Below are 27615 nucleotides of genomic sequence, written 5' to 3' on the forward strand. Positions count from 1 at the left end.
ACACAACGCTAAACCGCATACAGCAAAGATGACCCTCGAGGTGATTTCTTCTCTTGGCTGGGAACTTCTGCCACATCCAGCGTATTCACCCGACATCGCTCCATCAGACTACCATCTTTTTTTGTCTATGGACAACCATATGCGCAATCGACATTTCCAAACTCGCGAGGAGGTTGAAAACGCGGTGGTGCAGTTTTTTGCGGCCCTACACAAAGACTTTTTCAAACATGGCATCTACAGGCTTGTACAAAGATGGGAGAAGGTTGTAGAAGCGGATGGTGGATATTTTGCAGAATAAATATAAGGTAAACACATTTGTTTTGGACCTTTTCTTCTTTGTACTAAACCCGCATGAACTTTCTTGGTTACCTGGTAGATATATTTGTGGGACAAACATTCACAACAGCATTTCTGAAAAAAAAAATAATGGTAATATTTTCCTGTTTATTACAGCTCTGTCACCTTATTTGTTTGTCATGGAAATCAGATATAAAAAAAAAAGGCTCCCCTGTCAATTCTGGTCTTAACTACTATCATATTTTGCTATTTTGTTCTGGAAACAGTGACTGCAGGGTAGCACATAAAATATTGAGAAATGTATTTATATAATATTTTTTTTATTATCAAGAACCTTAAAAATAGCACAAGAATGAAAGAAATAATCAAACACTTCGGAAAATATTACCCATTACAATACACTTGCATATTTTGTAAATATATTTCGGTAACTTTCCCATGCATTTCTGTATACATTTTGCATGTTTATAAAACTCTTGGTCTTGCTTATCAAATATGGGTAAGAAGCAAGGGCATGACGAGAGGGTAGGATTTTGGTGCTTCAAACTCCTCTCAAAATATCTTTGAAATAATAGTATTAAAAATAAGGCATGTAAAATGTGCTTCTTTTATATTCCCAAGATTTAAATTTAAAATCTCTCATTTTCTTACCTACAGATGTGGTAAACCTGTCACGTTAACAGGTGACTCCACCACGTCGTAACAAAAATCCTTGTCAAACCTTAAAACTACTCAAGTAGAATATAACTTAACAGCCCACCATCTCTTGTGCAATATAAGTGAAGACTATTTGATTGTGTCACCACACATTTTAAGATTTTGCAGATCATTAGGAGTGAGCGGGAGCCCCGAAATTTCAATATGAGTTCAGGTAAAAACAAGTATAGACATCATATAAATATAAATATTAATGATACCAATATTATCAAGACCGATGATGTTAATATTATGGAGATCTTCAATATCGCCATTCTTATATTTGTCACTTTTAAAGTGCATGTTGGTCTCAAGTATGCACACACATTCTGTTGCGTTTAACGGCACCACCCCCATGAACCCCCTGACCCCTTGGTAGTGATGCTACCCAGACAGCCTTGTAAAATCAGGATGAGAACAAGCCCAAACTCTTCAAGGCAAGACTGAAACATGACAGACTTCTGTAAAATTGGCACAAGACCAACACTTTCATATGACATTTGAAAACCGTACCTGAACCAAATTTACTATGCTTTTTTCAGCCATAGCAAACAGATATCTACCTGAGATTTATAGATAATGTATATATTCTGTTATCCCAAATTCAATCTATAGTGACTATAATGAGCTTATGTTGCTTAGATGCAGGATACAGTTCCATTTTTCAAGGGTTTGTAGAGTGGTGGCACCAGAAAAAATTATCAGGGAGGCAAAGAATGCAGGCATATTTTCTGGTTTGGGCAGTCACATTTAGAGCACATCTAAACACCATACCACAATCCATATTTATGTACAAATTTCATCAGTCACTGTTTTACTGAAATTGTCTTTCAGTGCTACCGGAAAAGGATGTGTTGCATTTGAAATACTGATGACGTCGACGGTGCCTAGCTTCTGCAAGTATAGAGTTGTAAATTATCTTACAATTTAGCACAGAGTGAAAAATGAGGCAAAAACCAGGGCTGACTCAGTACCTCAGTTGGTAGATCAATGGCATGGTTACCAACCAGTAACCCAGGTTTGAGTCCAGGTCGAGCCTACATCTTTTGCTGAAATTTCTACATAGTACATCTCCTGCATATGCCACATCGTAAGGTTATGATCATACAAGGTACATTCAATAAATAACTGGAAAAATAGTATAAAAAATCTAAACTACGAACGTGATTGTTATATGTTTGTTATTTTGTGAAGGCATCTGTCATCGCCGCATTACAGTTCAGTACGGTGATAACTGTATGAGTCGATCACAATTGTATGAGTGGGCTGAGAAGTTCAAACAGGGCATAACCAGTGTTGAAGATTCTCCGCATCCAGGTCGCTCTGTCACTGCAGTCACGGAGAAAGCAATATTGCTCAAGTGGAGGACTTGATACAGGAAAACCGGCGTATAGCTGTCAGTGAAATTGCTTCCCAGATGGAAATAAGTGTAGGATCAGCCCACCATATCAGTCATGACATACTGAGGTTCAGGAAAGTGTGTGCGAGGTGGGTTCTGTAACGTGTGACACTGGAAATGAAGGAGAGATATGTTGATGTGTGCAGGGAGCTTTTGCGCTGTTATGAAGCTGATGGTGTGGTATTTCTTCATCGTATTGTCAATGGAGATGAAAGTTGGGTTCATTTCTATGAACCAGAACATAAGAGGACAACAATGAAATGGTGACATCTTTCATCTCCCAAACCAAAGAAGCTGAATGCCCAATGGAGTGTTGGAAAGGTCATGTTAACTTTGTTTTGGGACCACAAGGGGCCAATTTTTGAACATTACATGCCCAGAGGTCAAAATGTAAACAGTACCACCTACTCCAACCTTTTGCGCAAAAAACTGAAACCAGCCATTCTGTAGAGACAACGTGGTCTGGTGTCCACAGGTGTGCTTTTGCTCCATGACAATGACAATGTGAGACCACACACTGCAAATGTCACATTGTCTACCATCGAGGACCTAAAGTTTGAGGGCTTACCCCACCCTCCATATTTGACTGATCTCGCACCTTCCGATTTCCACACCTTTGGCCCACTGAGTAGTTACGCACCCGTCCGAAATATTTTTTTCCTGTAGAATCTGTGCCCTTATCAAGTGCTGGCGTAGGTGCATTGAACTAGGGGTGACTATGTTGAAATATAGTACTGTAGTTCTTTTGGTGCTTGTAATAAATATTTGTTACAACATATTTCCTATTATATATTGAATGAGCCTTGTGTAAGGTTAAGGTATCACATTTAGGCTAAAAGAGCATTTTATCTAGTTTGTGGCACTATCACTGCTGGTAGCATCAAAATGAGGCATCAAACAGAAAAACTTATTAGGAAAACGTTTGTGTGGTGACATGTTGTATGTGTGTTTACAAATCAAGATGAGACCATCATTTACAACTTGAGAGACAACTGAGATGCTGCCAAATCTTGTCTCATATCGTCTTGATACAATTCCTTCCATACACTTGTGCATACACTGGTTAACCAAGTTCTATTAAGCCGAATCATTACTCTCTTTTTGTTTGTTGCACGTATTTACTTTCCATGTAATCAGAAGCAATATCTTGCATTATTCACCTTCACTTCTGAATCCACAATGGACGCTACTTGCCCTCATAAACAACATTGTACTTAACTTAACTTGTATGCAACAAATGTAACAACAACATACAACTGTGAAGCATTTCTAAGTTCCTCAATAAGTGAGTGTGGTTGAGAACTACAGACTGCACTGCAAAGGACTCCTATTATTTTCAGTTCCTCAAAGAACAACATGATTTTTCTCCCCTAGTTAAAACTACAATTGAATCCTCAGATTGAATGATTTAGATGTGTCAGTATTATTGATACCTTTGATAGTATCAGTATCATAAATATTGATATTATTCATATCATTAATATTGATATTTTTGGTATTCAATATATCGACTCAATATTGGTATTCAATTGATATTGAAATTTGATACCAATATTGCACAGCCCCAGTTAGAACAAAGTACCTACTGAGCCACCCCCTGGTTTTACCACAATCTCACTTCTTAGCTACTCCATGGATGTTACATCACATCCTGTTGACATATGAAAATGAATTGCTTAAAACTGAGACAACTGTTGATATCAAAATTCCTTAAGCACTGGCATATACAGGGTTCCCACGCAAACTCCAAATCCATTTTCCCTGAGATTTCCCTGAGTTTTCCAGAATCCTCATATTTTTTCCAGAGTACTGAATGCACAGTAAATGACTACTATAATTTTACAATGGCCTCCTCCATTTTCCCTCATAGCCATACCATCCTCACCTTCTTTATTACTGTTTTCTGATGCAAATAACAAAACTAGTTCGATAATAAAATAAAATTACACTTCTTTGCATGTAATTAAGAACAAAGATGACCAGTTTTCTAGAACTTTAAACAACTCTGAAACAATTTCTAACATATCTGATATAGAACACTGAAATATTTTCATACTTTTCATACACATTCACACAAACAAATTATTGGAATTTTTAAAACATATAAAAATGAAGTGACAATTATTAGTACCAATGTAAAAAGAAATAATAAGTTACGGAGACTGAAATATAAAACAAGAAATGTACTTAATGTCTGATACAGCAAATTAAGAAACTTTACTTCTCAGAAACTTGAAGTTTTTTTTAATTGTTCTGCAATAGCCTTTGCTTCTTCTTGCATCGTTTGTTGTTTGGCTTGTAAAGCACGGACCTCGCTTGCTTTAAGTTTCATTTCTTTCCTTTTGTCTTCTTTGTGATCACATTTCTTTCTCATCTTCTGCAATGCTTCTTCATATCTAATACGTGCACCTTTAACACTCTGGATCATATCTTTGCTTACTTCTACATTTGACACTCCTCCTACCACTTTCACTGCATCATAAACTTGCCAAATAGCCACAACAGACTCTTCTTTCAAGTTTTCTATTAAAACCTGCTTATTTACAGAAAACCAACTTAACAGTGCTCCATAACTCAGAGAAGTCATCCTTGCCCTTCATGACACCTGTAAAAAAAGAATCTAGTGCATCAGTTTTGATTGAAAAGTTACAAAACTTCTCTTTCAATTCCTTTTCACTATGGACATTGTGCAACAATGTCTTAAACTGGCAAATTACTTTATCACCAGTTACAGCCTGAGATGTTCCTGTATCAGGTCTTCCATACGCTGAGCACATCGCATATATTTTATGTCATGTAAAAGATCAAAAACGGCTAATTAAATTTTAAAAAGCGCAAAATTTATGAGGTCACACTTGGGTCACCAGCCCTGGAATCACATTTAAAAACAAGAAACAGACAAACAAATAGATACGAGTTCCTTGCTGAAAGAGAAATGCTACAACAGCCTGGATTATCCACAGACAGAAGCATATTATAATCCCTCAGTTTTGCTTCATTGGGAACCATTAATCAATCACAAGATTTTCCCTGAGATTTCCCTGAAATTTGTATTTTTTTTCAAATTCCCTGAGATTTCCAGGTTTTCCAGGTGTGTGGGAACCCTGCATATAATATCAGGGACACAGGTGGAATCCTACACTAAGTCATGATTTTTAACTAACTTTTCAATTAACAATTTGGAAACATCTGTGAACATCTACATACTAAAATCATATAAATACAAGTTAACATGCAGTTATATCTTTCATGCATTGCATCTCATATGTAAAATGAAATTTTAGTCAAGCCCTGGACTGAAATATTATTATTAGGGATGTGCCGAAGCCGATTACAGATGTATGAAAATCGGCCGAAATTGACACATCGGCATCGGTATCGGAATCGGCAAAAGTCCGATATTTAAACCGGTACAGATTATACTAGAGTTTTTACCTTCTAATAAGTTTTATATTCTAGTTTTGTAAGATTTATTGAAAATTTGGTTATCATTTGTCATTATTGTAGAGTTTTTGTAATAAAATTATTGCAAACTTATTCAGAGGATCAACCTAACTATAAATCGGAAATAAAACAGTACATTGCTGAACCAGGATCTGCTGTTGTATTGGATATTCAAACCTGAAGCAAGTCCTGAGAAAATACTTGGGCATACCTGCTGCATCAGTGTTCATTGATTGAGTGTTCAGTGTTGCTGAACAGATTTGAGATAAGAGAAGTAGGTTAATTCCTGAAGTGCTTCCAAATCTCGTGTTTCTGAAGTTGAATCTGGCAAAACAGGAATTCATTTTGCATTTCAAAGAATTGCCTGTGTACTAATGTTTAATCTCTTGAGAATCCATGTTCTTCTTAAAGGTTCACATAACATTTTGTAGATGCAAATGTACATTCGCATCTCTTGAGAATATAGTATATGTATATACATATGATATGCAATAGAAATGTACATAGCAATTTATTTTTGTCATGCTGAAAATAACATCCCATTTCTGTTTAATAATCTTATGTATCGGAATCGGTTAAATATCGGCATCGGTATCGGTTCCAAAAATTATCGGTGAGTACATCGGCATCGGTAAATTTTCAGCTTCGCCACATCCCTAATTATTATACTTTTTATTACAATACTGTGGTTCAATTTTGTGTCTAATACACACAACATACCTCTTCCTTCTAAAAACACATCAGGTCAGGGGCTGTACAGTTCAGATTGCAGGCAATTATGTACATTTTAAGCTGATATTTTATAAAGTCCCAGATCATACAGCCAGACTATTAAACTTTTTAAAGCAGATGTTATATACCTCCTGTCAAAAATAAATACCAGGAATTGTTCATTTAAAAAGCCCGTGTAAAAGGTATGATTTTTTTTTTTTTTGCTGTAAGTTGGTACCAATGTACCTAATTGTTACGTAGAGTTTTGGTTGACAACCAAACTGTTGGTTAAGTTAGTCTACCTCAAGTGTGCTCTGCGATTTTTAATATGGACAAATACCAAACAAAGAGTTTGGCTCAAATTTTGTGGCCAACGAAATTTCTTGTGTTGAATCATTGAAAATCTTGGAGAAGGCCTATGCTGAGTCAGCTATATCGAAAACACGAGAATAAGAGTTGTACAAAGCATTCAAAGAAGGACGAGAATAGCTTGAAGACTTGCCTTGTTCCGGTCGACCTTCAACATCTTCGACTGACGAAAACATCGACAAAGTGAAGGAAATGGTGATGGAAAATAGTCATTAAGCTTAAGAGAGATGGCTCACGATCTGGACATGTCTCAAGAATCCGTTTGCACCATTTTAGTTGATGTTTTGGGAATGAGACACGTCGCGGCAAGTCTTGTTCCAAAGAAGCTCAATTTTCTTAAAAAAGAGCACCACAAAGAGATTGCTGAAGAGATGCTTGAATGAGCCTATATTCATGAAACCAGCTAACAAGCTTTGGAAGGGCACTTCGACGAGCCGAAACCGAAAAAAAAACACATCAAAGTCGCTCAAAAATCAAAGACATATTGACTGTTTTCTTTGACTATTGTGGAGATTTGTGAAAGAACAATTTTTGGATTTTGCCCCACGATAATGCACCATCCCACACATCAATCCTTGACCAAAAATTCAACAAATGTCATTGATCAAGCACAGTTTTCGCCAGATATGGTCCCGTGTGACTTTCTTTTTGTTCCCCAAACTCAAGTTACCACTTCATGGAAAATGTTTTGAGTCCATTTAAGCCATAAAACAAAATTTGCAGGAGCTGAAGGCCATACCAGAAAGTGCCTATAAGAAGTGTTTCAACGACTGGATTATTTGTTGGCATAAGTGTATCACATCAAATGGGACCTATTTTGAAGGAGACAAAATAAATTTGTATGATTAACCTTTTGGAGCCCAAGGCCATTTTCACAGATAACCACCTTGGTGCCCCAGCCGATTTTGATCAAAATACAGAGTTTCAATTAAATGAGTGTAGATCGTAGGCTAATTGCCCTAGAGAGATGAATGATATATCGTTGTACGCAGAATGAGATTCAGACTATACAAAATTTATGCAAATTTGGCATATATTAGGTCAGTCAAAAAGTAAATGCAATGTTTTTGTTTTCTTCCGTAGGTTGGCTGTACAGCTTTCTGCGCTCGCAAGCTGATAGATAGTATCGTTGTCTTCGCCTGTGGCAGGTTACAGCGTCATCACTTCAGTTCGCTCTGCAGCGTTGCCAAGTAAACATGGCTGCGCCACTGTCCGTGTGCACCATAGAAGAACAGCGTTCTGTAATCCGTTTTTTGTGGTCTGAAGGTGTACCATTAGCTGATATCCATAGAAGACTTTCAGCACAATACGGTGACAATGTTTTACCGCTGCGAAGTGTTTACCAGTGGATTGAAATGTTCAAAAGCGGTCGAACAAGTTCGGAAAAAAAAGTCAAGCATCAACACTCTGCAGGAAAAGTGATGCTCACACTTTTTTGGGACTCAGAAGGGGTAATTATGGAACATTATGTGGAAATGGGGACAACAATAAACAGTGAACGATACAGTGATATGCTTTCGAACAAGTTGAAGCCTGCAATTCGAAGCAAACGACGAGGTCGATTGTCGGAAGGCATTCTTTTGTTGCATGACAACGCGCGTCCCCATACCGCCGCCAACACCGCTCAAACTCTTCAGAATCTGGGATTCGAGGTGTTAGAGCATCCTGCATACAGTCCTGATCTCGCTCCGTCGGATTACCATCTGTTCGGTCCACTTAAAGATGCTTTAAGAGGCCGTCGATTCGACACAGATCAACATGTGAAGGAAGCGGTGCATACGTGGCTTGCTGCTCAACCGAAAACCTTTTTTTCTCAGGGTATCGGAAAGCTTGTGGAACGTTGGACCAAGTGTATTGAAGTGCAGGGGGACTATGTTGGAATATGATATCATTGTAAGTTTTCTATTGTTGCTGTGAAAAATAATAAAAAATGATTGCATTTACTTTTTGACTGACCTAATATGTGGCAAGGGGTGGGGAGAAACCACAAAAATCATATTTTTTTTAAAAAAAAATCGCCCCCCCCCCAGAAAAAAAGGACATGAAATTATCGCTGGCATGTAAGAAACAGAAAAATATTTGCAATCATTATCATATGACCAATGTAACGCGAGTTTTACCCCCGAAATGAAAGCCCTGCGTGGCAATGTTTCAAGCTTCGGATTTCAGTGAAATGCAGGGTTACGAGGGCCACTATTTATATTTTGAGCCTTGGCAACACTGATTGAAGTTAGGCGCGATTTGACGTTTGCACGGAATCGTCTGGCATTATTGACCATAACGTACTTCAAATGTTTTGTCAATAGCTTCATTTGTGTTGTTTATGTTGCCTTGGAGATTGCGCGACAACAATAAAATGGAATTAACTCGTGAACATTTTTGTGTGAGGATTTTTTTACGATTTTCGACGTGGATTATCAAGACAAGAGTGCATCGATCAACTTACTTCCACATTTGGCGATGAAGCCCCATCCTTTGCCACTGTGAAACGCTGGTATAACGAATTTAATCTCACCGACGAGATTCGCGAAGGTCGTCCAAAATCAGTTGTTGTTCAAGAAAACATTGATGCTGTGCAAAACCTAATACTGCAAGATCGTCATGTGACATACTGTGAGATTGAGGCAACCATAGGCATTAGTTCCACCAGCATATATAAAATATTACATGATCATTTAGCTGTGAGAAAGGTATGTTCTCGTTGGATCCCACACAATTTCACAAAAACTCAAAAAGACGCTCGCGTCAATTGGTGCAAACACATGCTCAATAAATACAATCGTGGTGCTTCAAAAGACGTATATAAGATTGTAACAGGTGACGAATCATGGATATATGCATATGAGCCGGAACGTAAACAGCAGTCCACTGTATGGGTGTTTCAAGATGAACCCAATCCAACAAAAGTTGTTCGCGCTCGAAGCACATCGAAACAAATGGTCGCCTGTTTTTTCGGGAAAACTGGTCATGTGGCAACTGTGCCTTTAGAGGAACGTAGAACGGTCAACTCTGAATGGTACACAACAATTTGTTTGCCAGAGGTCTTCGGTCAAATACGGAAAACAAACAAACGCCGTCGGATCATTCTTCATCAAGACAATGCCAGCTATCATACATCTCGTCTAACAACCGACTTTATGAACAGTCAAAAAATCGAATTGATGGGTCATCCACCGTACAGTCCTGATTTGGCACCCAATGACTTATTCTTGTTCCCGAATGTCAAGAATAAATTGCGTGGACAACGATTTTCGTCGGCGAAAGACGCCGTTGATGCGTTCAAAAACCATATTATGGAGGTGTCTCAAGAAGATTGGAAAAACTGCTTTGACAAATGGTTCGAACGAATGCAAAAGTGTATTGACCATAAAGGAGAATACTTCGAAAAACAATAAAGCAGTTTTCAATGCCAAATTCCTGTTTTTTCATTGTTAGGCTCAAAATATAAATAGTGACCCTCGTACATTGAAATGACTGTAGTTCAGAGGCTAATTGCCCTAGAGAGATGAATGATATACCGTTGTATGCGGAATGAATCACAGATTCAGACGATATAAAATTTATGCACATTCGGCATATATATGGAGGGGGAGGGGGAATCCCCCAAAAAATCATAAAAAAAAGGGGGAAGAGTCACACTTGACTCAAAAAATCATTGGCACATGGGCATAAAATGAGTCTCACGAACGCACAACCTTCCAGGAGGAAAAGCTAGAACGGAGTTGAAAAAGCGTGCCAATTCTTGCAGCTACTTGAAAATTATATTTTTAGACAATGCAGGGTAAAATTTGTAGCTACTTGTGAAACACTTGTGCTCAAAAACAAAGGCTTTTCTTCAGCGTGCCTCGAACTTACATTCTTACGATACAGTTTCAACAACCCCTCTTCCCCCTCCCCCAACCCCATCCCCCACTTGCGCCCGCACGGAAAACATTGACCTCAGGTACCGATGAATAAACTTCCTTCGAATGCAGTTTCCAGGGGTGTGGCACAAGCAACTTCTTTAGAACAACAAAGCCAGCCTTCCTTTGTCAGCAAAATTTTTCCCTTGAAAAAAGACGCACAAAAGAAGTCGCATTTTTCCCGCCATTTTCATGAAAAAAAAGTGCAACAATCATTTCTGTTAAATACATGTGTTAACAATATGAAGAAAGAAAATCAGAATTCTAGCCAAAAATAGCGAAGATATAACGTAAAAACTACGACCTTGACAAAGCATTGAGACGATAGAGCACCCAATGGTTACCTAAGAGCATCTCAATCGAGACGATCGGGCACCAAAAGGTTAAACCAATACTTTGAGTTTTATTGAACAATTTGCGATATTTATTTGACAGAGCAGTACACACACAAATAATAATAGCCCATACCCATTTCTTCATCCACATACTGGAAAGTGTCTAGGTTTATTTCTGCAGATGCCAGAGCAGTGCTAAATATATCCAAAGAGCTTGCACTTGGAGCACTTGTTACCTCTGTTACTACAGTTTTTGAATCATCTTCTATTTCAACTTTCTGCTCTTGCCCTTTGCCTGCAGGAAACAAATCATTCTTGTTAACAAATCACTATCACATACTTATTCACAAAGTTATTATTCTTAGCTGTGCAGAAGAAATAACATACCTTGATGGTTGGTTATTATTTTCATTGTAGATATTTTTCTTATGTTAGGAAGTAAACTGATGGTTAAAAGAATTTGTCAAAAGCAATGATCAAATCTCAAGCCTCCAAATATATAACAGTGGTGAAAAAAGCATGAAAATTTGTTGATCAATGCATGAAGTGAATGAATAAGATCTGTATTAATTTTATTCATAAATTTTGATTAAATCACGTGAAAACATAAATAGGGCTTGCAGTGTGCAGCTGGGGAGTACTATGACTGATGAAAAATCATTATTCACAATCCACAGTTGATATAAGTAGCCCCAGAGCATAAATTTATATTTTCACAAGTAGGAACAAAAGTCAAACTCTTAAGCACTTTCTTGTTCAATTTTATCTATTGTTCATGAGTCGGAACAACAGTCAAGCTTTTAAAATCATAATTATTCAGTTCTATTTTTTGTTCTTCATTAGCAGGAGCTACACTCAAGTTGTTAAAGGCTTCTTTGTTGAGTTTTAATAGTCATACTTCAAAGAACTTACTTGATAAGTTCTAACTATTGTTCTTCACAAGTAGGAATTTTGCCATGAAGTTTAAATCTCTCCTGTTCAGTTCTATCTAATGTCCTTCTTGAATAAGAACATTCCAGTCATGCCGTTAGAGCTTTCTTATTTATTGTTCTTCATGAACAAAAGCAACACCCAACCTTCAGTGTTTCCTTGTTTGGTTCTATTTAACTTTCTTCACTAGCAGGAACACTGCAGTCATGCTTTGTTAAGAGCTTCCCTGTTCAGTTCAACTTATTGTTCTTCATAAGCAGGAACAACAGTCCAGCTTTTAAGATGTTCCTTGTTCAGTTCTACTTATTGTTCTTCATGAGCAGGAATAAGAGGTATACCTTGATCAGTTCTATCTTTTGATCTTCATAAGAACAGAATAATAGTGTTATGTCACGAGCTTCACTGTGCAGTTCTATCTATTGTTCTCAAATAGAATGTGTTGATTATATTTATTCTGGAAAACATATTTTTGAGCCAAGTACGAGCGCTATTCGGTAATCAACCTCCGAGAAACATGAAATAAAAATGGAAATACGGAAAACCCATATTTATTATACACAAAAGTTGCACACACACGTGAACTATTTTCCAACATACGGTAATTGCCAACTGAATTCAGGCATCTGTCATAGCATTGCGCCATCTTCCGTATACCCTCGTTAAAGAATGTTGCTGCCAGAGAACTCAGCCACTCCCAAATACCATCTATCAGCTACTTATTTCGGTACCAACCTTGCACAAAACTTGTGATAACTTAGCTTTACAGTCAAGCTGAGAGAGGGTGGTTTGCCCAATTTCAGGAAATTCTTCAGACAGTTCCGATATTGTGAAGTGACGGTGCTCGCAAACCACATTATTCACTCGTTCGACCAGGTCATCCGTCACAAAAGATGGTCTTCCATGTCCACCATTATAATGCAAATCAGTTCGTCTTCCTTGAAATTTCCAACACTATTCCCTCACACAACCTTCACTCATAACCTTCTCTCCATACACAGCACTCATTCTTCAATGGATTTCAGCTGCAGTATGGCCAACTGCCTGCAAAAAGTGAATTGCATTATGAACCTCACATTTGGCAGAAATTTATATTGTACCAGCCATCAATCTCCGCTCACTACACACCAAGCACTAAACAAAGTGACCGACGACTTGATGGCATGGTGTTAGCCAACATGTGACAGATCATTTCTACCCATGCGCCGCAGCACTGCAGTAAGCCGTGTCCTCATACTAGCCAACCAGAGGTTGAATTCTGAATAGCCTATGCATTTCACCTGCTGTTGTTGAATTTGTTTATTTACTGTCGCTTATGTACTTCTTTAGGTTAATACATGGCAAATAAGGATGCACGATTAAGTGAGAGATGAAGGATCAAACCTAATGAAATGCACATGTGCCGGTTTGGACTACAATCCAGAATTTTTGGTGACAAGATTATCTGATTAACACTCAAACAATGTCAACTTCCCTTTTTATTTGCATCGAGCAAGCCACTACTACATGATTTTAACAATGATGTAAAATTAAAGATTGCAAATTATACACAGTCAAAAGTACAGTATTTATGTTCATATGGAATCATGATCTGCATTCTAAAGTGATCATTTGAAGTGATGAGAAACAATGTTATATTGTCCCTGTTCTTTTCATTTTATGGAACTTGAAATGCCATGTGGAGTATTATGATCCTCCATGTTTTTACGATTAGGACATTGCTGGTGCGTAATATACTGGACATAAGAGCCTCAAAATTGCTTATTATCTGTATTATTACATCGAATTCCAGTGCTGGAAAGAAATCAAGTATAAGTTATATTTTAAAAAAATGTAAGGCACAATGTTCTCCATTATTTTGAGAAAAATATTGTAGCATATTTTAGCTATCAAAAAAATTAATTAAACATTGTCATTCTTCTTCATACATTTACTTCACACAGTTTGAGAATGTGACTGTAAATCACGACTGTCATAATGAACTTTGCATTTGTGCTGAACCATCATCATCATCACCATCATCCTTTGCAGTTTCCTGCCTCTGGATGGGTCGGTTTGGAAGTCAAGCCTCTCCATTTTCTTCTGGCCTTCCACCATTCCTCTCTTTCCATGGTGTTCCAATCTTGTCCTCTTCTAACAGTATCTGTTCTTTCCGCCAACATCTTGGTCTCCCCCTTGGCCTGTGCTGAACCAAGGATTAAAATTTATATTTTTGAGTTCTATGACAGTGGAAAATGGCAGTTTTGAAACACAAAATAAGTAGTGTTTAGATTTGTTTTATAGCATATGCCATCCGTAACATATAATAAGCATGCCCTTGTATATAATATTTTCAGCTAGTCTTGTAAACAAACACCTGACAGCTATGATCACAATTTTTCAATTAATTAATATTTTTTGTTTCAGCTGTGCCATGAATTTTTCACATTTGTGGAAGTTTTTACATTCAATTCCTGGTTGCAATAAGTCTTGAACATTACACTCTTGTTCAGAATTATGTTGTATCAAGGTAAGATATTCACATTGCCCCTACAAATTTATAATCAATGTTTGCCATTTCTCACTAAAAATTCAGTCCAATAAGTATTTATCCAATACCTTTAAATCCAAGTTTCATCTTTTCCTCTCTTCTCGAAGAGAAGACTGCAGATATATTAAAAACCTTAGGTTCAACTATTCAGAACCAAGTATGCATCTTGGTGAAATAAAATGATGATGACAGCAGATGCAATGAGATTATTTATGCTATTTCAAGTTAATTTACTTAAAGGTTGCCTTGTATCCTGGTTTTCTATTTCTCCACTTGGTAGTGCATCTACTAGTATTTGTGTCATTGCTCTATTTCTATTCTAATATCTTCTCTGTGTGAGAGAGAAGCGAGTCCTTCATTACTATATGCTCTCATTCACTGGCCACTTATTGTTTACCTTGTCAAACTTCATGTCTGACAATTTGACAATAAACTGGATGGATATCAGAATGATATCTATTTTTCTTCCATGATGTTGTTGCAGTTATGCATATAAAAATATCTTCAGTCTCTTCCAGTGTAAACGATATCCGTTAAATGAATATAGTCTCTTTACAAATAAAAATGAGGCAGATCTGATCACATAAGACTGCATCCATGTGGAATTACTAGATAGAAATATGTAAGTTACAAATTACTTTCCATGACTATAGTTCAGTAAAAGCCTTTTCCTAACATTAAATTGTAAAAAAAACCTGTCAACAATGAGGTCCAAACACTGGCTAAAATTTAAAAATATTTCACTATCTGTAAGATAAACCTAAGATCCAGACTGATAATCAGAATGTGCAGTCACCTTGTCTGTGTGCATAAAAATGTCTACTGCATGGAATTACATACACAACATTATTGTCTCAGATGGTCTTTTTTTTTCTTCTTTATTCACGTGGTAGTGATTTTGTGCACTGGAGCAACAAATAATGGATATGTTAGAATGCTGTATTTTATTGGTTCCGACTTGATTAATTTAGGTCCTCCCAAACCCAGACTAGGCTTGCCTTTTCAATCTCCCACCAGTCGTATCCATAGTAAAACAAATGCTCTTCTACGATTTTTCAGTATTCCAATGGTAGTTGTTTGCTTCCATATTGGAACTTCGTTTTACAAGATGCCATAGAATATGATTCTCTAGATCGGGTGAAGATTTTGTTTCCTGGTGATCCGCTTCCTCAATTTATTATCGAAGAACTGGTCCCTTAAAGTAACTCCTCCTCTTCCTACCACTATCAGAACTAACATTAAAACCACCACCACATTTTGATACTTTTAAACAAACACTAACTGCACATGATCAAAATTATTCAAAATATAACTACTGCATAACCATGTGATGACATAATGATTACAGTTAAATAAAAACAAGTTGATCCTCATTCACTTACCCAGTTAAAATATAGTAAGTAAAGGATGTCTACTTGGAGTAGCTTACAATTTTTTTTTCTTTAAAAATGCTTGTCATGTGCTAAAACACAGGTATGTTTAACTCACCTTCTATAAATTACCACAAAAACAGTGAACAGTGAAAGACACTGAGACAGTGTCAAAAGCTTTGAACCAATACTAATGACTATACATACTCTTACCACTTTCCATTGATACCAACACCAATAATTGGAAATTTCTAGCAATTCAATGTAGTTTACAATATTAATAAATTTTATCAATATTGTAATTAAGTAATAAGTAAGTTTTACATTGGAACTATACCATAGAAATCTATTGGAGATTTAATTGAAAATATTCATGATTTCAAATGAAATAATCATTTAATCACAAAGCCATTTCTTCCCACAGCATAACAAAAATAGGGAAAATTATGTAGCCTGATTCTATAAAACTACAGATCGGTATCAGTGAATAAAATCCAACCGATATCATTACCACTGCCAATTCTATGGCTCAGCCCTACTTTGTGTTCATGAACAAAGATTCCTTATTTATATACAAAATTGGGCATAGATTAATGGTCTCTCTTTTTTTAGATTTCTTCATTAGTACCTCTAAAAAAATGCTGTCACATACAAGCAAATGCATTTTGTTACACACTTGAAGAAAATAACTCATTATTCATGATCCAGAGGATATGTGGACTTCAAAACAATAACTTTGACCCATCAGCAATAATATATGAGGACAAGCTGAAAAGTAATGCCTCCTACTTTTTTGTGACGGTGTAAAGACATTTTGGATTTTGAGCAACCATGCATTGTACTCTTCAGACTTTCCCCCTTCTCCACTCCAAGTTTCAAACTTCTATCACCAGGGGTTGCTGAACTAGAGCGAGGAAAATATGTTGGGTTGTTCATGCTCACAATGAAATCCCCTGCCAAGGTAGTCTCAACGTGTGTGACAAAGAACTTCTTGAGAGTTGAGAGGGCAGGGGTTTTCATTCTGAGCATGAACAGCCCAACATCATACAGTACTGACGTTACATATTCATTGCCATAAAAAGCCTTCATTCTCTGATGAATGTCAATTGGGGGACACATTTTCTGCAGTTAGAATCTCTGTCACCACACACACTTTCAGGTGCACCGACATAGTATGGTCACATGCTGCCATTTTCCTCACTCTAGTTCAGCAACCCCTGGTGATAGAAGATTGAAACTTGGAATGTAGAAGGGGGAAAGTCTGAAGAGTACAATGCATTGTTGCTCAAAATCCAAAATGTCTTTACACCGTCACAAAAAAATAGGAGGCATTACTTTCCAGCATGCCCCCGTAGATCAATTACTAGAAATACATCACAAATGGCACACAATAACGTTGAAGTTATTAGTTTTCACTTTGTTATATTTTTAAGTCAGTATTGTGACCTTAAGGAGTTTGTAGAATTCCTAGTGAAAAGAAAAGCAGTGAAATGCAAAACTCAAGGTTCTTTAACACTAAAAGAATAACACAAATCATTTTGCCAAATTATGAAACATTAATATAAAAATGGAAACAAATCTGAAAGTTTGTGCTTCAAATCTTTGATAACCACCTGTTATACTCCACGAGATATGAAAAAAGAAGCTACAAATTCAATACTTATTAAAATGTAAGGTTAAAACTGGTATACAAGAATAAACAGGAATAAAGGATATACTGACTGATGGAAAAAGGAGGCTTGTTGTAGCCACTTTCTTGACCTGCTCCTGTTCATTGTTCTTAAAATAGGTATACATTTTTAGCTTCTTTTTTCACGTCACATGTGGTGATAAAAACTTTCAGGTACTAACTCTTAGGTACATGTCTTGTTTTATTGAAAATCTGTTACAGTGTTGACAGCACGGGGTTTATGTATTATTCTGATTAATACCATCTCTAATTTCTTGCTTGGATTCACATGACAGTGCAGTTGCGAAGAACCTAGCTTGAGCTGAAGTTGTGCATGAACAGAAATATGGCACAAATAAAATAAACTATGGTAGAAAAAACTTACTTGACCCAGAAGACTGAATAGAGTAAACCCCTGTCTGAGGATCTAATTCTCCTATTAATTCGATCACTCTCGATGATGACATTTTGACTGTGCTTCTTGGTACTTCTGTTGCTTGCACAACGGGGGCGTGAGAAGTAACAATAAGAGGTTCAGTGCTAACCTCACCTTGTTGTACAACATGAGTAACAGAACTGTCACTGGTACCCTGAAATTGTTAACAAGAAAGCAAAATTATGTAAATGAATTGTACTATTAGAGCTAAAGTTATTTAACTTACTAGTTCATCAATTAATAAGTAACACACGCATGGTTCATATTAATTTCTTACATAAATATAGCTGGCTCCTGTGGCAGAATGGTTAGCACATTGTGCTACAATGTCAGGTGCCCCAGGTTCGAATCCTGGCCTGGGCATGGAAGTTTGTGATGTCCACTCATCAATTTCATCACTCATCCCTGATAGGTTTATATTACATTGTTAAGGGGGTTCTAAAGCCATGTTAAAGAATAGGCCCAAATTCCCAGACACAACTGTACCACTAATATAGATTTTGTAAGGAAGAAATTTTCGGATGTAAAAGATTGTTCTATTCACTACAACCTGGAATACCTATAATTTTGTTAAGATTAAAGGTATTGAAGTAAATAACAGAAAATATAACGTCTCCGTCATGTTCAAACTGCTGCATACAGATGGCGTTGAAGCGGTAGTTCTTGAGAAGACCAGTCCATTTTTGTCTTTTATGACTAATAAGAGAGATTTTGTTGTGAAACAATGAATCCAGTGTGTAGCCGCAAGTACCTGAAATACTATGTGAAAAGGTTAAAAAAATTTTGTATCTTCAGATAGTAGTGGATATGTTTATGGTTTTTGAAGTGACGTTTCGTCATTATGCAGTTTTAGCATACACTGTTGCCAAAATTTCACTCCGTGTTTTATAACAATATGGTCAATGCGAGTGCTTGGTTGCCCGAAACTCAAACCAAGTTACCAGAGACTAACTAATGTAGTTACAAGAAACACTGTTGTCAAGATTACATTCTGTACGTTTTGATCAAAGACCTTCTTTAGTTTTTACAATACGTTGATTGTTCAAAATGAGGAAACTGAAACACAGTCATCGAAGAAGAGCACACCCAATTTACTCTGGAAAATCAAGGGCCAAAAGATTATGTCGTGAACGTGAAAAACAAGAACAGGTTAGAAGGTAAGTATTATTTATATTTAATTGCTTGCTAGTTTCTGTTACAGATAAAAAGTAAGGTAAAATTCAGTGTGCATAATGTAAGATGGATGTTTATTGTACATTACACACATTTCTTTAACTTTTTATACCTCCTTGTTTAAACCAAAATCGGCAATTGTCTGCATGTGAAATGTGAAAAAGATATAATCAGGGTGGCTACAAACAAGCAAAAATGTAATTCCCTGACTTTTCCAGGTTTTCCAGGACAACATTTATATTTTCCCCTGACAATTACAAACTAAACTAAATCGATGTTTTTGCAAATAGAAATAATAAACTCATACAGATCCACGTATGGTTTTGTGAAGTACCAATATTATCTTCTATTAAATTGACTTAATTTCTCTATTCTCTATGATTTGAATTCAAACTGTAAAATAGTGAATTTGGAAAATTATTACAATTCACAAGCTAAGGAAGGATTATGGAATTTTGTCATACGCAGTAAGTTTAAAATAAAATACTTGATTATTTTTACAGTTACGAGTAAATGAGATAAGAGTGAAGAGTAACTGATTAAGAAATACAATTTGTAATTTATCAGTCTCCTTATACATTCTCGGTATTATATGTTGATATTTCCACTGAGGTTTGGAACCCTCTGCTTGGAAAAACTATGAGTGCGGACTCATTTTTCAATGCATAAAGCTACTTCTCTCTTCTCTATAAAGCAAACAACTTAACTTTTGCATATAAGTGAAACAACTGAATCGAACAAAAGAAAGTGTCATATTTCCTTACATTATCAATGGTAGTTCTGCTTCAGTACAGTATATCCAAGTGAAGTGCTGTGAAACTGACAACATGCAGTTTTACCATTAATGCTGATGAAAAGGGTATTAGAAATTTAACGCAAGGAATTTATAGAATTGCATTGTATAGGTACCTGATTTAGCTAACCAACACATTAAAACAGGAATTCTCTAATAATAATAATAATAGCTTCTGAAAGTTCATATACGAGGGGCATCCTGAAAAAGCTCCAATGGTGCCTATACGCAGCACTAGTGGTCGGAGAGCGACACACACACATACAAGCAGGAAGAAGTGGCATGTAGCTGTAATCTGGTACAGTTGCAATGCAGCTGGTTTAGGACAGTTCTAGGTTAATGATTGCAGCTCTCATAAAGTCTCCCACCGACTGCAATGTAGCCTACATTGCACGCTCAGAATTTGGCACAGCCAAAAGCAATCGTGTGAGTTGTGCAGACCAGACGTCATGAGGTGATAGTATGGTCAGACGATGGTGCAGACAATTCACGGAAGGCCAATCGAATGTGCACAACTTCATAGAGCTGAGTACACACGGGCCATTTGCATCACTTCAGGTGAGATATCTTAGACCACTCCCTGTACAGCCCTGGCCTTGAATGTACCTACTTTCATCTCTTTGTTTAACTGAAGAGGTTTCTGGCAAGGCAAGGATTTGACAGATACATTGTGGTAGAGATAGTTCCAGTCTTTGCTGTCAGACACATATACCATGGGCATACAAAATTTAGTGCCATGCTACGACACATGCCAGAACAACGGTGGTGATTATGCCAAAAAGTTTTCCCAAAATTCACATTTTCTGGCAAATATCTGAAATTATACCTTCATGGTGTTTTTAAACTACTGTTTCAAATTGTAAGTCACATGGCTTATGCCTCTTCACGAGAGTTTGATATCTTGAAAGTTATTTTGGGAAAGTTATTTTCCATACCCCTTTATTAATTTTAAGGTAAGGATTTTAGATAATGGAATTTTGGTGTGAAGTCAGGGCCCCACACTTTCTTGATCATGGCTGAAGGTGGGGGTGATGTGATCAGCACCACACTCCTGGCTACCTTTATCCCTCAAAGTTTCCTCAAGGTACCAGCGTCATATGATGCTGGGTGGCCGCCGGAGCAGTTTGAATAGGTGGAAAACATCCCGGTTCTCCCCCGCAGGGGATCGACCTAGGGTCTCTCGCATAGTAGTCAGATGCCCTAACAACTGAGCTCCATTATTATTCACTAGACAAATGCCGATAGTGTGCACTTAGCTTGGTAATTCAAAACATATCTCGTGCGACAAATACGAAGATGTGGCTCCCGTGTGACGGTAGATACGCACTCGATCTCCTGTTAGAACCCTGCCACTTTGCTCTGTGATGCAAATGGTTTTGATAGAAGTTGAAAAAATCGTGGGAAATAAATGATTTAATGTGGCTGTCGGAATTATTCCACGTACGTATGTATAACTCTATAGTTTACTCTTGAGTAAAATATTGGAAAACTTGCATGTTCTATGTACACAAACATAGCCTAGGAAAGACAAGGATGTTGGATTTCATGGAATTTTTCATTGTTTTAGGACATTTCTTTAAAAAAAATCGCTAAAAATGCCAACAATTCGCATTTAATGCCAAATTCGCATTATTTCGATATTTCGAACAGGCAAAAAATGTGTCCAGACATCACTGCACATTCCTAAACATAATTTCGCAGCAATTACCATTTTTCACGGTTTTGGAGTTTGCGAAAAATCAATGTACCTACTAATTGAAAATTACTTTCTGGCCACCCCTCGTATAAATCAGTAGATGGAAAGTGAAAATTTTGCAGGGCTAGCAGAGAAAAGTCAATTCTTGAAGGAAGTGATTTGCTGTTATGATTGAATGATTCGAGTAAATATGATATTAAAATATTTACGTATTTATTATTAGTATTTTATTTCATAATATTGGACATTATCTTCTCTCAGTGAGAGATTTAAGACCATCTCTCACGAGATTAAACAGACAGGACAGAGAGTGGCGTTAATTTCATTGCAATACTAGTGTTGCAGTAAATTTGAGGTTGGGAGCATCCACTTCCCAATTTTTAAAACGTTCACCAATGCAGATTTATGTTTCACTTTTTCGTGATAGTATTCAATATATATCCCGTTTTTTTGGATTCTTCTTGATATCTAAGAATATTGCAATGTCATTGTAAACTTGTGCGAAACCAGTAATACGTCAGGATGTTGAAAGAAAACCTTCGCAAGCACTGTTACATTCAATAAGGTGAAGTGAGCCAGAAGAGTAATAAAATTCCAGCAACATATTTGCAGTCTAAAGCTCTTCTTGTTTATGCATGCGATTTTAGTTGGATGTTTCAGTCCATGCAATTTCTGTCGCATGTTGTAGTGAGATACTTTGTCGAGTGGTGATATTCGACAAAAATCGTATGTATCAATGGAACATATTTGTTTCCATGTTCCTTCAGTTTGCCCAACAAAATGCCTTACTACGACGTCTGACAACTATCGGACGGCGCCACCTGCTCTTATTCTCTCCATCTGTCGACAGGTCCCCTTACTGATCCCATACGGACAAGAAAAAATGATAATTCAATGCATTTTCCACATAATATTTAGAGGCTTAACCTTTACTCCTCCGATGATACCAACCATATGGTATCATCAGAGTAAGGTCGTAATGGCCCGATGATACCTTATGGTATCATGGTGCTGATTACGAAATGAATGTGCTTTTTGGACCTTCATACTCTGACACAGGTCTGGAGCAAGCCTGGGAAATTCATATTGATAACAAACCTCCCCCCCCCTTCTCCGCAACATATCCATGCCACATTTCCGAACAGAGTTTCTTTCACATTTTGGCAAATTATTCAACTTGAATGGCACCCAGGAACATGAAACATGTTTAAATCTCTTTTGAAACGTCAATTCTTTGAAGAAAATACTAAGGTTTGCCCCTTCTCCCCAAAATAGCGGGAGAAGAGGAGGTAAACTCCAGATATTTACGTTTTTCTCTCATTGAAATTCGGTTGTCGCGCCCCAAACCCCCCTTCTTTGGTTCGGTGTTCTGAATTTTACACGGTATCATGCTATGATGTTTTAGCTGCAAACCAAAACTTATCCGAAGTAGATTGCTCCCATAGTACCAGAGTTATAACAATTTTTCGCAAAAAATGCAAATTACCTATTTTTTGTAAAAAAAAAAAATCACATTTTGGCATATTATTAAACTTGTATGGTACCAAAGAACATGAAACATGTTTCATTCTCTTGAGAAATCTCCATTCTTTGAAAAGAATACTAAAGTTCGCACCTTCTTCCCAAATAGCAGGAGAAGAGGGGGTAAACTACAGATTTTTGTTGTTTTTTTTTTCATTGAAATTCGGTAGTCGCTCCCCCAAACCCCCTTTCCTGGGTTCGATGTTCTGAATTGTACACGGTTGCATGCTATGATGTTTTAGCTGCAAACCAAAACTTATCCGAAGTAGATTTCTCCCATAGTACCCAAGTTATAACAATTTTCCTCCAAAAATGCAAATTACCTATTTTTCGTAAAAAACAGTTTCACGTTTTGGCTTATTATTCAACTTGTATGGCACCCAAGAACATGAAACATGTTTCATTCTCTTGAGAAATGTCCATTCTTTGAAAAGAATGTAGCAAACTCCAGATTTTTGTTTTTTTTCCATTGAAATTCAGGGGGTCACCCCCCCCCAAACCCCCCCTCGGCGTTCTGAATTGTACACGGTTGCATGCTATGATGTTTTATCTGCAAATCAAATCATATCCGAAGTAGATTGCTCCCTTAGTGCCAGAATTATAACAATTTTCCTCCAAAAATTCAAATTACCTATTTTTCGCCAAAAAAAAAAAAAAAAATATATCACATTTCGGCTTATTATTCAACTTGTATGGCACCCGAGAACATGAAACATGTTTCAATCTCTTTGGAAACGTCCATTATTAGAAGAAAATACTAAGGTTTGCACCTTCTCCCCAAAATAGCGGGAGAAGAAGACATAAACTTCAGATTTTTATGTTGTTTTTTTCCATTGAAATTTGGTGGTCGCGCCCCAAACCCCCCTTCTTCGGTTCGGTGTTCTGAATTGTACACAGTTGCATGCTATGATGTTTTAGCTGCAAACCAAAACTTATCCGAAGTAGATTGCACCCATAGTACCCGAGTTATAACAGTTTTCCTTTAAACACGCAAATTACCTATTTTTCGTAATAAAAAAAAATCGCATTTTGGCATATTATTCAACTTGTATGGCACCAAAGAACATAAAACATGTTTCATTCTCTTGAGAAATCTCCATTCTTTGAAAAGAATACTAAAGTTTGTGCCTTCTCCCCAAAATAGCGGGAGAAGAGGGGGCAAACTCCAGATTTTTGTTTTTTTCCATTGAAATTCGGGGGACGTGCCCCCCAAGCCCCCTTCTTTGGTCCAGTGTTCTAAATTGTACGTTGCGTGCGCTGATGTTTTACCAAAAAACAAAAGTTATCCGAAGTAGATTGCTCCCATAGTGCCGAGTTATAACAATTTTCGTCAAAAGAGTGTTCGAAGTCAATGAAGACGAAATTCCCTGACATTTCCCTGACTATTTTTGACACCTCAAATTCCCTGACTTTTCCCGGTTTTCCAGGTCTGTCGCCACCCTGTATAATACATCAGAAAAAAATGTTTGTCCGTTTTCCTTGTGAGTTTTGACACTCACAATTCATACAGTTTCTGTTCATTACTTCGTACAAATAGAAAGCGATGTCGAAGGACAAGAGTTGGGAATTTAAGGTATCTGCTTGCAAACTCTTAGAAACCAGACAAATTACGAATTCACTTTGCCCTTGCACTTTATTGAATAGACCTAAGGTTTTAATGAATATGAAAAAATCAGTCATTGTCATCTCTACACCGTGTGATATACTTTACTTGCTTGAGCACATTATCATTCATGGCTTAGACTAAGCACGATCCACTATTATGTTACGATAAATCAACTAAATTAAGATAGGTTAGGTTAGAATTAGTTAGATTATGTACCTTCTCCATAATGCCTTACATGTCACATGTTGCCTATCCATTGGATGCTTTGGTGCAAAATCAGCTTGTCTTTGTATTGCCTGTGTCCATGCAAAAATCAGATTGCTTATGTATTGCATGTGTCCATACAACAATCAGGTTGCCTATCCATTGGATGCTTTGATGCAACAATCAGTTTGTCTCTGCATTGTATGTGTCCATGTAAAAATCAGATTGTCTATGTATTGTATGTATCCATGCAACAATCAGGTTGCCTATCCATTGGATGCTTTGATGCAACAATCAGTTTATCTCTGCATTGCCTGTGTCCATGCAAAAATCAGATTGCTTATGTATTGCATGTGTCCATGCAACAATCAGGTTGCCTATCCATTGGATGCTTTGATGCAACAATCAGTTTATCTCTGCATTGCCTGTGTCCATGCAAAAATCAGATTGCCTATGTATTGCATGTGTCCATGCAACAATCAGGTTGACTAACCATTAGTTGCTGTGATGCAACAATCAGTTTGTCTCTGCATTGCCTGTGTCCATAGGGTGACCAGATACACCCATTCAAAAAAGAGGACAGAGCGTGGCAAAAAAGGAGGACAAAGTCATAAAAAAGAGCATACCCCAAAAAATGGCACCATATTTGTCATTACTCACAATGTAAGCAATATTAAAAAATCTTGCCAACAATTTGCTCACAGATACTTTTCAGGTGATTTCTTTCAATAACTTCCTCTTACCTTTAAGCAAAGAAAGCAATCGCCTAATCTGTTATTTAACAAATGACAAAGAATATCTACAATTTGAAGCACATAATTTAATACCTTTTCTAATTCTTGGATAATAGAATGAAATATCCCCACAAGTGAATGCAAATGTAACAAGTAAGATTTATTTTAACTTATTTCCAAAAACCGAATTAAAATTTTACGTAGTTTAGATTGTTTCAAGAAATATGATTTTAATGTCAGGAACACTCTTTCAACAGCAGGGGAAAATGACAGCCACCTTACACTTACCTCATATTCGTTTCGTCCATCCTTTTAAAAGCCGGATATTTTCTTGCAAGATCAATGTTAAATTTACACCATCGCTTCGTTATTTCATGAATAACTCGAAAAGGAACTGACTGATCTTCTGGCAGAGTGGTTTGCACACCACAGCACAACACCAGGGGCCCGGATTCTAATCCTGGGCCTGGTATGAGTGTTCTTTGGGAGTGTCCCTTCATCAAAATCATCATATCATCGCTCATACCCATCTTTGCGATTAGCCAAAAGTGGCAGAAAAGCGAAGTAAAATACACCAAATCAATCAATCAAAAAGGAATTGCACAGACTCAGTCGTTAGGGTGTTTGACTACCATGTGAGAGAGAGGTTCGATCCCCGGTTGGGGAGATCCAGGATTTTTCTACCTGTTCAAGCAGCTGTGACGCTCACCCAGCATCGAATTAAGTGGATACCTGGAGGAAACTTCAGGGGGGGAGGGGGGGAGGGGCTTGGTGCTGATCACATCACCCCCACCTTCGGCCGTGATCAAGGAAGTGTGGGGCCCTAACTCCACACCCCTTATACGCCTTCATGGTGTGGTGCAAAGCACGGGAGAGCACTTTACTTTTACAGACTACATGCGTTCCTGCAGTCTCAAAGGGTGAAGCAACGAGTTAGAATAATACTAATGATTAGGGTGTGGAATTTTGCCTATTTTATTTCTTTGTAGTAAAACATAGGTTTTAATGTTTAAAGCTCATTTCATGGTGTTTCTAGTCCGAAAACATGTTTTTATAGTGCATATAAATGCCTATTTCGTTTAATCCTGCCAAAAATTTTCTATTCTGCAATTTTTGCATACTTCAGATTTTTATTACGTGCCTTTGGTTTTCCCTACATTGAAGAAGGCTTTGTCGATCTTATCTGGTATTCGCCAGATTTGAGGGTCTCAATTGGAACACTGTTTACATATTTTTGGCACAATGATGCAAATTGTTTTTTCATCATTTGTTCAAATCCGCCCCTTCGTTAGCCCAAGCTCTTTTTGTGAGAATTGCTTCAACTGACGATTCCCCACAAATGTAAATCTCGATCAAAAGAGTATTAATAGTTTGTTAATCGTTAGCGCACTTTTATGTATAAACTGACGTGCTAATACAGTATAACTGTATATTATAAGAAGATTGAAATAAGTTCACATTCATTGCCCATTTTAATGTCTTTTTTAAAATTTTAGGGTGCCTATTTTTGTTAATTTTTTTAGTATATAGTGCCTTTTTAAGTGCCTATTTTCATAATTTTGTTGCCTATTTGAGAGGTTTTTAATGCCTATAAATCCACACCCTACTAATGACTCAGACAGGAAAGTGATCGTGTTCAGCCCAGATGCTAGGTGAGCATTGTTTGAATACTTAACGCACACCAAATGATATGATGATCGTTATGTGTGGAAGCTTTCTCTATGCAGCACATGTGCTATGGAATTGCTATACTCTTCCCAAAAAAGGAGGACATTTACAGATTTCTAAAAAATCCACCCAGAT

At 37.1% G+C, this 27615-nt stretch overlaps 1 protein-coding gene across 2 annotated transcripts in view; it reads right to left on the bottom strand.

The window, feature by feature from the left end:
* The window catches only part of LOC145987882 (BRCA2-interacting transcriptional repressor EMSY), a 143211-nt gene that overhangs the window by 19373 nt on the left and 96223 nt on the right, over nucleotides 1-27615 (bottom strand). The window contains exons 15-16 of one of the 2 annotated variants that reach the window (XM_083122668.1): nucleotides 18035-18239; nucleotides 11287-11448 (exon numbers count right to left, since the gene is read on the bottom strand). In XM_083122668.1, the coding sequence (XP_082978794.1) occupies nucleotides 11287-11448; nucleotides 18035-18239 (367 nt within the window). The remainder of the gene's footprint in view (nucleotides 1-11286; nucleotides 11449-18034; nucleotides 18240-27615) is intronic. The other variant, XM_083122669.1, reaches the window with a different exon arrangement.

This window comes from Lepisma saccharinum, chromosome 5 (genome assembly GCF_977018435.1).
Source record: "Lepisma saccharinum chromosome 5, izLepSacc3.1, whole genome shotgun sequence".
Taxonomy (NCBI): domain Eukaryota; kingdom Metazoa; phylum Arthropoda; class Insecta; order Zygentoma; family Lepismatidae; genus Lepisma; species Lepisma saccharinum.